A 12,583-nucleotide genomic window follows, 5' to 3' on the forward strand; every position below is an offset into this window, starting at 1 on the left:
GTGTTAGCTATCTATAATTGATTGTAGCCAGCAGTGAACAAATTATGTTATGTAGGTCCATTTTTACTGTATTGATATTACAGAAGTCTCTCGTTTGCATCTTACAGTATATGCTACTTGTCGCAAAGTGACGCATGCGTGACTTAAATTTGCACTCGATTAGTATTGGGCAGTGACAGCCATGACTAAATGTTGCATTCACTGGTAAACTTGCAAACCTTGTGGTGCATTCATAGTTACTCAGGTAACAAACTGAGATGAGGAGCACTCCCTTTAAAAGTGTGCCAATCTCAGCTCGTTACCTGTATAAAAGACACCTGGGAGCCAGAAATCTTTCTGATTGAGAGGGGGGTCAAATACATATTTCCCTCATTAAATGCAAATCAATTTATGACATTTTTGACATGCGTTTTTCTTGATTTTTGTTGTTGTTATTCTGTCTCTCACTGTTCAAATAAATCTACCATTTAAATTATAGACTGATTTTTTTCGTACAAAATCAGCGGTTGATCAAATACTTTTTCCCCTCACTGTAGTGTGAGCCCTTTCCCATCAGTTTGTCCCTTATCAGCAGAATTGTTGTGCTCCTGTTGCGCAGCATGCCTGACTACATTGTGTGTGTTGGCGGAAATCAGCTGCAGTCCACTCAAAATCAGTCAAAAGGTTCAGCCCCCTCACACATGAAAACCTCCCCCAACACTGGTAATCCCTCAATCACCAATCCAACACAGACACACACAGCTGAGATGACCTCATGGCTGCCCCCATGGAGCCAGACATTAATCCTAAAAGCACAGACCGTCACGCTACTCTACAGCACATCCACCCTAAAACATACTTCTGCTGATCCTGTCTGAGAGTTTGCCTCCCACAGTGAATAGAAGTCAAATGGCTATGTGAACAAATACAGTGAGATTACAGGAAAAGGGGGGAGAAGAAAGGAAGAAAGTGGGTTAGTTTTCAGAAAAATACAAACAGAAAGAATGGATATTTGAGTCCTTTTTCCCTACCAAGATATCAACTCCAAGAGATTGCCATGAAATTTCATATCATGGACACCTTATGGCTTTGCTGAGCCCAAGAGTTTTCCAAACAGTCACCATTTGGCCAAATTACCACTTGCACAACTATCAAATTTGACTGTAACAGGCAGATTGCCATGACAGCCGTATTAATAATTCTGCATTAAAGGATAATGCCATGCCTTAGGCATAGGCTCCCTGTGACTAGTCAGCATGTTTGTGATGACAGTAGAAATTTGTTTAGAGTAAATACAACAAATGCAAATTCAGCGCAATCATGCTCCCCATAAGATGGCCCGTTTCCATTTAGACGCTCCAGATGCACTACCGTTTAGCCAAAATGGAAATTTTGCACACAAGACAGAAACCGTAACAACGTGGCTTTTCTATATCATTGTGAGGCATTGATTAACATTGCAGCCTCTATGGGCCACCAGCCGAGCTTTAAACCATTGATCGAATTCAAACATCATTTAGCATCTCCGCCCATTTGCCTGCCAGTAGTTTCTCTTCAAGTGTTTGGTTCACTAGCTTTGATGAACTGACTGCTGTTATTTCAATCAATGCAATTCATAAACTCATATGAAAGTAGGGCCAAGCAATATGTAGATGTTGTATTGATGATATGAGACTAGATATTGTCTTACATTTTAGATGTATAGTAATATTGTAATATTGTTAATGTCTTTTCTTGGTTTAACAGGCTGCAGTACAGTAACGTGATATACTTACCAGACTGTTCTAGCTGTTCTATTATTTACCTTTACCCTCTAAGTCATTAAATCCTTCATGGAGAATATTTATCAAAAATCTCATTGTGTAAATAACAGTTTGTTTAAGCACCAATAGTCAACCATAAAATGGCATAAAAAGTCAACATGACTGGATCAAATTATCGTGGGTAGTGTCAATTCAGAAATGAATTCTTTAGCTCTTGTGCCCTGAAGACAATAGAGCAGTTTTATAACTAATGTGCACTGTTGTGGATGAATAGAAAAATGGTTTTTGAATGGATAAATTGGGTACAGTGTGATCCCTTGTATTCATGTGTGCTCTGCTCCATTGTATAGCTTGAACATTTTTCTGACAGGGCAAACAGCAAACCAGTAATTTAGTCTGACAGCCGCTTGTCAGGAGATTTGAAAGGCCTTGTAGTCTGACCAAGGATTAACGCAAATGAAACATTCAGCCTATACCAACTCAAGCCCAAACAGCAAAAACATACTGAAGAAAAAGGAGGAAAAGAGGATTTTTCAAATCCCAGAACTTCTCAACCCAACCAGCAGAGGGGTAAGAACGCCTGCTGGGTGTCTACAAGTTGGAGTCCAAATTCGCTGTAGGAGGCTTCTACTGGATAACGTTAAGTAGGTACTCCGGGCTTTAAACGTGGCTCATTGGCTTGAGAGAGATTCCTCAGGGGTTCACGCAGCTGCAAGTTCCCACACCAGGGTCCGGTTTATTATAAACCAACTAACTTCTTATCTTTCTGTAACATTGCCTATTTGTGAATTCAGACATTTTGTCCAGAGGCCATTTCTCTGATGATGTGAAAGCAGTCTTAAATGTATTATAAGCCCTTTAGATGGGTCATGCTCTCGTTTGACGGGTCCTATACATAACACGAACAAACATTTGAAGCACCAACAAACACACACAAAAACCTGAAAAATAGCAAGAACATTGTGTATTTATAAATACACAATTTAAATGTATACAAAGAAGCCAAGGACATATGTTCATTACCTTCACTTGAAACATGTACAATTACTTTCAAAATGGGGTATTAAAGCCATGTTAAACATGTCAAATGATGTCAAAGATTAAATGTAAGTAAGGAGCTCGGAGGACAAATCTACAAAGGCTGTTGTCCTCTGCATTTAGAGCGGAAAGATTGGTTTAAGAAGAAATTTGATTAACAACATCATAATAATCAAAAAATGTTAGTAAAAGTAGCAGAAAACACTAACTGCTAAGAATGGTCATTGGCTAAGTGACAGTATCCTTTTCAGTTTAATTAAGTGCAATGTTTAAATTTAAAACGTCTCATAAAAAGATGAGACTGAATCTATTTCTCCAGCACAGACATTGGTGCAGCCCGACAACAATGGGATCTACTAGCTGATAAAATACATTTCATATCCTTTACTATACTGCCACCCTCTATCTCTCGATCAGGATTTAAAGGGTGACTGGAGCGGTGTACACTCCTGGGTTTGCAACTTCAGCAGTACACCATTACAGAACTCCCCAAAGAGCCGCCGCAGTGGCTCACAATTTGTGAAAGCCTCAGCCTATGATAGCACGGATATGGGAAACGGAACAAAAAATGTTTTCATGATGGTTTTAGTTCTGATGACGCACACAAACAGAGATATGGTGGTTGTATTTGGGTATTACTAAAACAAATTATTATTAGTAAAAATCCTGATTCTGGGGCACCTGGACTATAATTAAAGATGTAAAAAAAATGCTCCATTCTATACAGCATGCTGCTGGAAATACTAACATTATGAGCACTACATTTGTACCTTTGGAAATACAATGTCTTGAGCCCACTGTATTGAACAAATGCTACAAATGTAACTAAAAACAACCGTTATGACAGACTTTAATCTTGTTCGAAGGGTCTGTTTGATGGGCTGTGGCTTGATTAGATGACAGCACCATGCTTATAGTATTGGCAGTACTTTAAAAAGGGGAACTATGCAGTTTTTTAGCATAATTTACCTGAACTGAACAGCTTCTGAGTCATTGGAAGGGTTGTATGACTTTTTCAAGTTGAGTCGTGGTTGTCTTGCTCCGCCCTAGCGCCTTTGAGCGGGGAAAAAAAACACCTGGTCAACTTTCGTCTGTGTCAGGAAGTATCACGTGACATCAGGTCTCGCGATGTAACAAATCGCTTCACGGCACTGCACACAGAGACCTACACGCCCCCATTCAGGAGGAACCGACTAGCTACAAGAACAAGGTAGCAATGGAGTTTTTCACACTATTGTCATGGCTGAGCCGGCTAAAAAGAAGCAGAAAGCTAGGAAAACATTGTTGGAAGAACCGAGGAAGAGGAAACAGAAGACTGACCGAGCGAGGAGTCAGACAAGTCAACATAGGAGCTGCCAAAATCTATTCCAAAGCTGTAGAGGGAGCTCTTTAGAGAAAATTGCAAGCAAAAAGCAAAGAAATGGCCACTGCATAGCGCCCCTTTAAAAAGGATTTTAAAAATCCTTTTCCCACCACAATATTCATTCATTATTCTACTTTACTTAAGCATTTAACATCTGAGTTTGTAAGAATGCATTTTTGTTGAGCTCATCTGAGGAATATTTCAGCAATTTCACAATCTCATCACTAAAACAACAGATAGTGATCACTGCCAAATGCTTGGAGCCATCCTACTTCCTTCTCCCAGCCCCATCCCCACCCTTCTTTTGTTATAACTTCCCAACTCTATATGGCTCATCGATCCCATCATCAACACCGCCCACACTGTTACTCCACTTCAAGGGCGAGGTAGGCTTTCACATATCATCCCGATGATAATGCCTGCTAGGCATGGGCCGGTATGAGAACCTTCAGCAAAAAATCTCACATTCACGGTATTATGACAACAGATATAAATGTATTATTTTTTGCAATGTCTGAAAAAAAAAAAAAAAAGATTTTCCATTGATTACCATGTATTTTATTTTTGAAAACACACTGGCAGGGAGAGGGATTTCTAAACGGCACTTTCTGTCCTCGAAGACTGTGTTCCTGAACACAACTACTCCCCAGGAGGCATTAGGCGAGGGCCGCTTACCGGTTTTCAAGGTTTAGAAAGAGTCACAAACACAAAGTGATGTGCAGACATACAGCAAACTATTACAAATGAAAAGGTTCCAAGTCCAAAATCTTAAGTCCTGAATCCCATGTAAGTGAATGATAAAGCCACCTTAGGAGAGGTGATGATTTACCTCCCTGAGACGGAAATAAAGTCTGACATAAATGGATTGATATTAGTGTGAGCAGCAGGGTTGCTTGATATTGACAAAATGTGATATTGCCATACTGATGACATTTTGGAACATCTGTAAAATTACTAAAGTGTCCGACTCCAAACTCTGCCTGCACCGCCTTTGTGAAGTGTTTATAAAGTTGCGGGATAGCTTGGTACCGTTTGTCTAGTCCATTTAGAAGGTCCTTGAAGCCTTTTTCATCCACTGTGTGGGTGGGAATCATATCTTTGGCCAAATAACACAATATAGTGTTGATGATTTTGGAATGTGTCTTTTGAGTTCTTGTTGTATGACAAATAACATTTTCTCTTCAATCTCTGTTTTTTTTCCCTCCCAGAGCAACACTCTTTTTCTTACGTTTGTGTTATTTCTTTTGCTCCACTGACTCCCTTTGCTTTCTCTTTAGGTCCTGTCGCGTCTCTGATTCTTCTGATCTATTTCTTCATTTACACTGTCACTCTGTCAAACTACGCACATACGTCACGTGGTACGCACCATAGGTTTTGTCCCGTGGTGGACCCGTGTACTAACTTGTGCAAGTGGCACACTAAGCGGCCAATGAAACAGGATCACTGTAGCTCTAAGTAACGCACAACTGAACCACACAGCCAGCGGACGGGACGCAACGTCCACAAAATATTGCATACTTATTGTGACACTTTCGATATTTAGCGCAACGTGATATTGCGATAACGATACTGAGTTGATATATCATGCACCACTACTAGGCAGGGCAAGGCAGCTTTATTTGTATAGCACATTTCAGCAACAGGGAATTCAAAGTGCTTTACACAAAAACTGTTTAAAAAAAATAGTAAAAAAATAAAAACAGATAAAACACAGAAGAAACAGTTAAAAATAAAAACAGATAAAACACATGTTCATTTCCGGTGCAGATTTTATAAATAGCCCTTCTGCCATTACGCTTGTGAGTCTTATGTGATAAAATACAATAATGGTCAAGCACAAAGCTTCCCAATACTGGAGTAGCTTACCGGATGTACAGTGCTGGGACAAGGTCTGACATCCGGTGCATGCCTCAGAAGTAAAACCCTTTTGCTATCTCCACTGTGTAGCAAGACCATACTCCAGTGCTGACACCGCAGTGTGGAACTAGGTCTGGTAATGCGAGACCAATACTGAAGAGGCTGCAAATACTTCAATGAATGCTTTATCCTTGATTTCCCCCTCATTACACTGTGCCGTGTCTGCCTGAGCAAAGCCTCTCATTAGCTGACGGTTCAACGTGCCACTAATGAAGGCTTTTGTGTGGCTCTGATGATCAGCCTTCGTCGGCCGTTGAAAATGTGTTCAAACTAGATAACAGAAAGCAGAAAGTATACAAATGAGCCTCAACCTTACTCAAAAATATATGTATATATATTGTGGCATATAGTTGTGTATGACTATTGTATGGGAGAAGCAGACGGGAAAGCTATTTACCTGGAGGATCCAGGTTCAAACAACCCTCCCTGTTGAAGTGCCCCAGAGCAAGAAATTAGATCCCTATTTACTTCAGCGGTGCAGTACACTAATAATGCTAATACTTTACTCTGAACGTCATGGAGGTATGCAACAACAACAAAATGGAACAATAAAAGATTAAGTTACAGAAATAATAACTGTTTTAGCACACAATTGCAATGTCACACGCATACCAATAATACAACCATAATGTAGCGGAATATTAGCGGCCTTATTCCTGTCCTGTTGGCTGCACGATTATGGCCAAAATGACAATCGCGATTATTTTGATCAATATTGAAATCACCGTTAATAATCACAATTTGTTGATTTTATCCAAACCCAATTTTATTGTCACATAGGCTATTTATAACTGCTTTCACATCAATATTGTGCTACGTTCCTCTTATATTGAAGTTGTATGTTGTACATACAAACATCTGCAAAACATGTAACTGAAAATGTACTACACTCTAAACCTCTGGGCAGTTGACCTGACTTACCAAACATTACACTTGTGGACCACTAGCTGGCGCTACAATGATGTCAAATGTGTTTTTACCTATAACTCCCACATTACAGTTTGCACATTAAAAATCTTTACACAAACGTGTTCACTGAATCATGCTGAGTCACTGATATAGGCCACGCCCATTTCTGCTCAAAGTTCTTTTTGCCATATTGCGCTAAGCACAAAACCAACTTTTTTTAACTCGTCCTAGGGCGTGCAACAGATCAGCATGAAGCCTGGTATGTAGCATCTCCAGATGGCCGCGACAAAAAGTTTGCTACGTTAAATTATGCGCATTTGACGACCAAACAAACTTTCTCTAGCAAGCTACAAAACACATATCATATCTCGGCCAAATCAAACGTTATCAGCAAAAGACTTGAGAGCAGTGTTTCACATCACTCAACAATGCACTGTACCAAATTTGGTAAAGATAGGCCATTACAGGGCGCTATAACCAACATTTGTTTTTGGTCTATAACCTCAATTTAAAGGGAAAATTTGCAATTGCAATATCTCTGCCACAGTAGATGACTTTGTAACTTAATAATATAACTAGTAGAAACATATGTTCTTTTGGAGCTAACACTAACAATGGCCCCGTTCTGCTGATGTCTTTGTTGTCTTCCGATCCCTTACAGAAGGTTTTGGATCCAGCCTAGAAGGCCACAGTTTTTCAGGGTCATTGTGCAATATTCCATAATGTTACATGCAAGACTGATACACTGTATGTAAGAAAAGAAACTATCGGTTATTTGTCCTTTATATGAGTTATAATGTTCAATGTTTACTTTTGCACTGGATGACTCCAAATATGTAGAACTGTTTTAGACAACACAAATGCTTGTATGGCATTGCTGTGTGTGTGGTATCAATATATATATCTGTGAGATTCATGTTCTGTTTTTATTTATTTATTTATTTATTTGTCGTTATGGACCTACATTTCTTTAACATTCAAGTCAACTCAGTGCAGCACAAATATTCTTACAGCCCAGATTTTCCTAAAAAGAAATGATGTTCATAGATTGACTTTGGACAACATGGTTGTTTTACAAGCTTTTATATGAAATAAAACCAAAACGGACCAAAGGTTGCCAAAAATCCTTTAGAGCTCTGGAATATTTCCTTGCAGCCTAACTGCTTGCAGTTCTAGTTTTGTCTTATTCTTATCAAAAGTAAGACACAAACGGTGCAAATCAATACCGCACAGGGAATTGATGCTTGACATTTCATGACAGAACTGCCTGTTCATGTTCCGGACTGTAACTAAGGCTTTCTTTAGAGCTGGACCTTGGGAACAAGAAAAATATTCTGAAATGATACAACACAAGCCTTTCCAAAGCCAGGCCACAGTTTTGCTTCTTATTGTAGTCTGGAAAGGTTATGGATGAATCTGTTTTACAAAGACCTCATCACTTCATGTGGTTTTTAGCAGAGGACTGACTGGTACAGTAACACCTTCACTGCATGAACCCGCTGATTTGACTTATTTTAGTATTTTTGGGGCATTCACACAAAACACAGCGGAGTTCTCCAACTGACAAAACACATGTTTGCTGTGACAATTTGGATTTGCGTGCAGCAGCTGAGTCTAATTTCCAAACAAACCAGGAAATCCAGTTTCTCTTATTGTCGTCCAGAAGCTCTCCTGTCTGCTCCTGTCTCTGTAAATACAACTCTGAATAACCACCAAGTTTTGCTAAAGGCTGAAACATTTTCAACATATTTGCTTTGGAAAATGTGGGTTAGTGGCCAGCTAAGGGGTTTGAAGAATGTTGTCCAACTGACCTACCAGACTAAGATTTAGTTGATCTTAATCATGTCAGGACATTTTCTCCTGCTATCTTTTCTTTTTGTTTTTATGTTGAAGGATCTGCTTTGCAGTAGAATCATTTTCCTATCTACCGCATATCTATATTCTGATAAAGACAGATAGACTTTCCTGCGCTACAGCAGCTCACAAGAAAAAATGTACAAACAAGAGAATAACACAAATACACATTAAGTAGACCAAGGAGAAAAAAAATACATAAAATCCAATATAACAATATTTTTGACCAAAAACCTCATTATCAATACCGTAACAATAGTGTAGTGCTGACTTTTGGTGCTTTCACAAAATATTTACACAATGAGATTTTTTGATAAATACAGTCTGCTAAGATCAGAAAATAACCTATCGATATCGATATAATATTGATATATATTGTTATAAGACATTACCTTGGGCTGTGGGAGAGTGGGCTCGACATTCTTTGCTTTTATGCGAATCAGTGGTAACACAAAACACATTTGACAAGGATGAATCAATAACAGATTCGTTGATAATTAAAATAATAATTACTGTAGTTATAGTCCTGGGGTCTCCTTTATAAAACTGCAAGCAGGATCCTTACTAAAAGTGTACAAACGCCCAAAAGCCTAAAAGGGCGTACGCCAAACAAATTCTGATTTATAAAACCGTGTGCACACACATCTGTAAGCAATGTTCCCTTTATAAATCACAGATTACCCACAAGTGTGCATACGTTAATCAGCCTATTATTCCGCCCTGTACACGCCCGCATATGTTAATAACGCTGGCAGTTGTTCGTTCGTGATGCCAAATCATGACAACTGGTGAAGAAAAGGCAAAAAAAACTGACGCTCGGGGAATTGCTGCAAATCAAATTATAATTTTGGCCTGTTCTTGCACAATGTAGGTAAACCTGACTACAGGCATCATGGCATTCTGGGACAGCTTCGATTTCACCAGACCTACAGGTATATGGTAAGATTTAACTTGAACTATAATATATCCAAACAAGCCTTATTGATAAAGTTGCAGAGTATATGTATATAAAACACTTGGATGGCACGGTTCTGGCACGTTGGACCCATTTCAGTACATAGATCCAAGAGCGCAGCTTTAGGGAATTTAAATCGTCACCGTCATGGTCCCTGAAGTCTCATTCTCTTCTGATTCTTCCATTTGGGGTTAGTCCTCCTGCAGGGCCAGCAGTGCCATCATGCAGAATGAGACACGGGGGGGGGGATCAACACAGTATTTTTGTGATTGTCAATACCTTGCCAAAAGCACAGCATACGACTATATCCCTCACCCGGAGATACATTTTGAAGACAACAGTGTAAAAGGCAAACACACTTGTCTTCATGCAGGTTTTGTCACTGAGATTAGACCTAGAGCTATGTCTGTGAGGGTACTGCCATCTGTTAGTTTCTCCTTTGGTATCTGCCTGCAAGGAGGGATGGAATAGGAAATCATCATCCTGTGTAACGTTCATGTCTGTTTCTTCAACACAGCTTACCTCCAGCTTTCCCTGAGGTAGTTTAAAGGTCCCATGGCATGACAATTTCACTTAGAGGTTTTTTAACATTAACATGAGTTCCCCCTGCCTGCCTATGATTGCCTATGCCTATGCGATAGGTGTAAACAGAGCCCTGGGTATCCTGCTCTGCCTTTGAGAAAATGAAAGCTCTCTCTCACTCCTTATGAGGTCATAAGGAGCTAGGTAACCTTTCTCCTCAAAACCTACAGACTCAGAAATAGCACATGCTAAGTAAAGCTCATTGTGGGACTGGCTCTAGTGGCTGTAATTCTGCACCAAGGTTGAATTTTGGGAAAGATAATTCAGATACAGTATTAGGGGACTACTAAGGTCTATATAAAAGCATCCAAAAGCACCATGTCATAGGACCTTTAAAAATCAATATGGGTTGAGGTTATACAAGCATAATTACACAAGGAAACCAGCCGACCCCAATATGCCATGAAAAAGAGACCCTAGAGGGTTAATAGACAATCCTTCTACATGCAGTGGGTGTTCACCACTGCACTCTGTTTACAGCTCCCAGCAATTACCATGAGAAAGGCACAAAGCCAGAGGACCTGTGTGTGGTAAACTATCTGGCCTTCTTTAAAAAGGGTGGAAAAAAAGCCTTTCAGCAAAGAAATGGTATTGTATCCGTGTTGATGGTTGTGTCAAGCCTGAAGTCAGAGGCAGCCATTTAAAATTCATGCACTAAAAAAACTGTTTTTGCCCTGCAGCTATTTTTGTACATGAACTACCTCAGGGAAAGCTGGAGGAAAGCTGTTTTGAAGAAACAGACATGAAAGTTACACAGGCCTTAGTGATGACTTGATAACATTCCTACTGCACCTCTCTTTGCAGGCAGATACCAAAGGAGAAACTAACTGATGGCAGTACCCTCACATATGATGCACATCAGCAATGACATTGGGTCACATCCACATAAACACCAGTGCACAGTAGATTTGTAGATCCATAATATAAAAAGACGAATTAACCGTTCAGTTCAGAGTTATTGTTCCAGAATAATTGAGCAAAGTCTCCAAAAAGACATTACAGTTCCAATTTCTTAAGTAACATTTAGTTACTTTCTAGATGATTGTTAATACAAAATATTAACAAATAAAATAGAATGTATAATCAGAAATTAAGCTACATAGTTGTATATTAAGTCATTCAAATCTGCCTCACCTTTACGAGCTCCAACATTAAAGTGATACATTGGTGATACAATCTACTAAATGGGCCATTGTGTTTAATGAGTACTTTTACTTTTGGTACTTGTACTAAAAGGGTATTTGAATATTACTAACACTTATGCACTTTCAGTTAGGTAAACTTTTGAAAGCCCGACATTTACTCGTAACACTGTATTTCTACACTGTGGCACTGCTACTTTTACTTAGGTATGCTAAACGAGCTAAGTACTTCTTCCACCACTGTTGTATTATACCCCATTGGTTTGATTTGGGTGTACTGAATAAACTGGTAACATAATGTATTTTTGGAACCATTTCATCCGAAATGAGAACTCACATCTCACAACTGAAGATGACCTGCTGCATTCACGAAAGGTCCAAATCTGAAACCCCAGCTTCAAGGGGTCGTGAGGTAACTCCCATGTCTTGACGAAACACAATAGAAACCTTGGTTAAAAAGCACCACAGTCAGCTAGTGTTCCGGTGATAACAGCAGGAGTTGGATGCGCTGATTTAAGAACTTTCTTTCCTGCCGCGCTTTATGAATTTAACAACACAGTCAGCTCTACATTTGGACCAAAAACATAATAAGAACCTGAATGCATCCAGTATAACAAAACTGTGCCAGGCCACTTCCCCCACTCGCGGAGAGGTGCAGGTGCTTACTGTTGGCTATGTGTTTTCCGAACACACCGCAGCCACCGTGGTTAACGTGGTTGTTTAGGGACAGGCGGTCGGTTGAAACACAACGCCTAGCATTAGCATCGTTTATAAGACACATATAATGGTAAGAGACGGGTGATGTTAGCAAAACCTAGTCAATACAAAAACAATAGTATTCGACTTACTGTGATGTTAAGTTCGTGCTTTTTCAAGCGATACTTGAGGCTCTTCATTTTGTAAAGTGTTGGCTTCCGGTATTAAAAGTATCCTTTGGTGGTTTAATTCATAAATAGTATACAACTTTCCAGAAAGTTCAGACAAAGTACGTTTTATCCGCCCCCTCTTTTCCAGAGTGAGTTTCACCTGACGCCTAACCACAAACACTGCTCGCACGTTGATTGACATCCAGTGGGGCAAA

At 39.6% G+C, this 12,583-nt stretch overlaps 1 protein-coding gene across 1 annotated transcript in view; it reads right to left on the reverse strand.

The window, feature by feature from the left end:
• uacab (uveal autoantigen with coiled-coil domains and ankyrin repeats b) overlaps nucleotides 1-12,583 on the reverse strand; it is a 48,078-nt gene extending 35,495 nt beyond the window's left edge. Inside the window, exon 1 of the mRNA XM_034880563.1 lies at nucleotides 12,351-12,583. Coding sequence (XP_034736454.1) covers nucleotides 12,351-12,398 — 48 coding nt within the window. The 5' untranslated portion in view covers nucleotides 12,399-12,583. The remainder of the gene's footprint in view (nucleotides 1-12,350) is intronic.

Source organism: Etheostoma cragini, chromosome 1 (assembly GCF_013103735.1).
Source record: "Etheostoma cragini isolate CJK2018 chromosome 1, CSU_Ecrag_1.0, whole genome shotgun sequence".
Lineage (NCBI taxonomy): Eukaryota > Metazoa > Chordata > Actinopteri > Perciformes > Percidae > Etheostoma > Etheostoma cragini.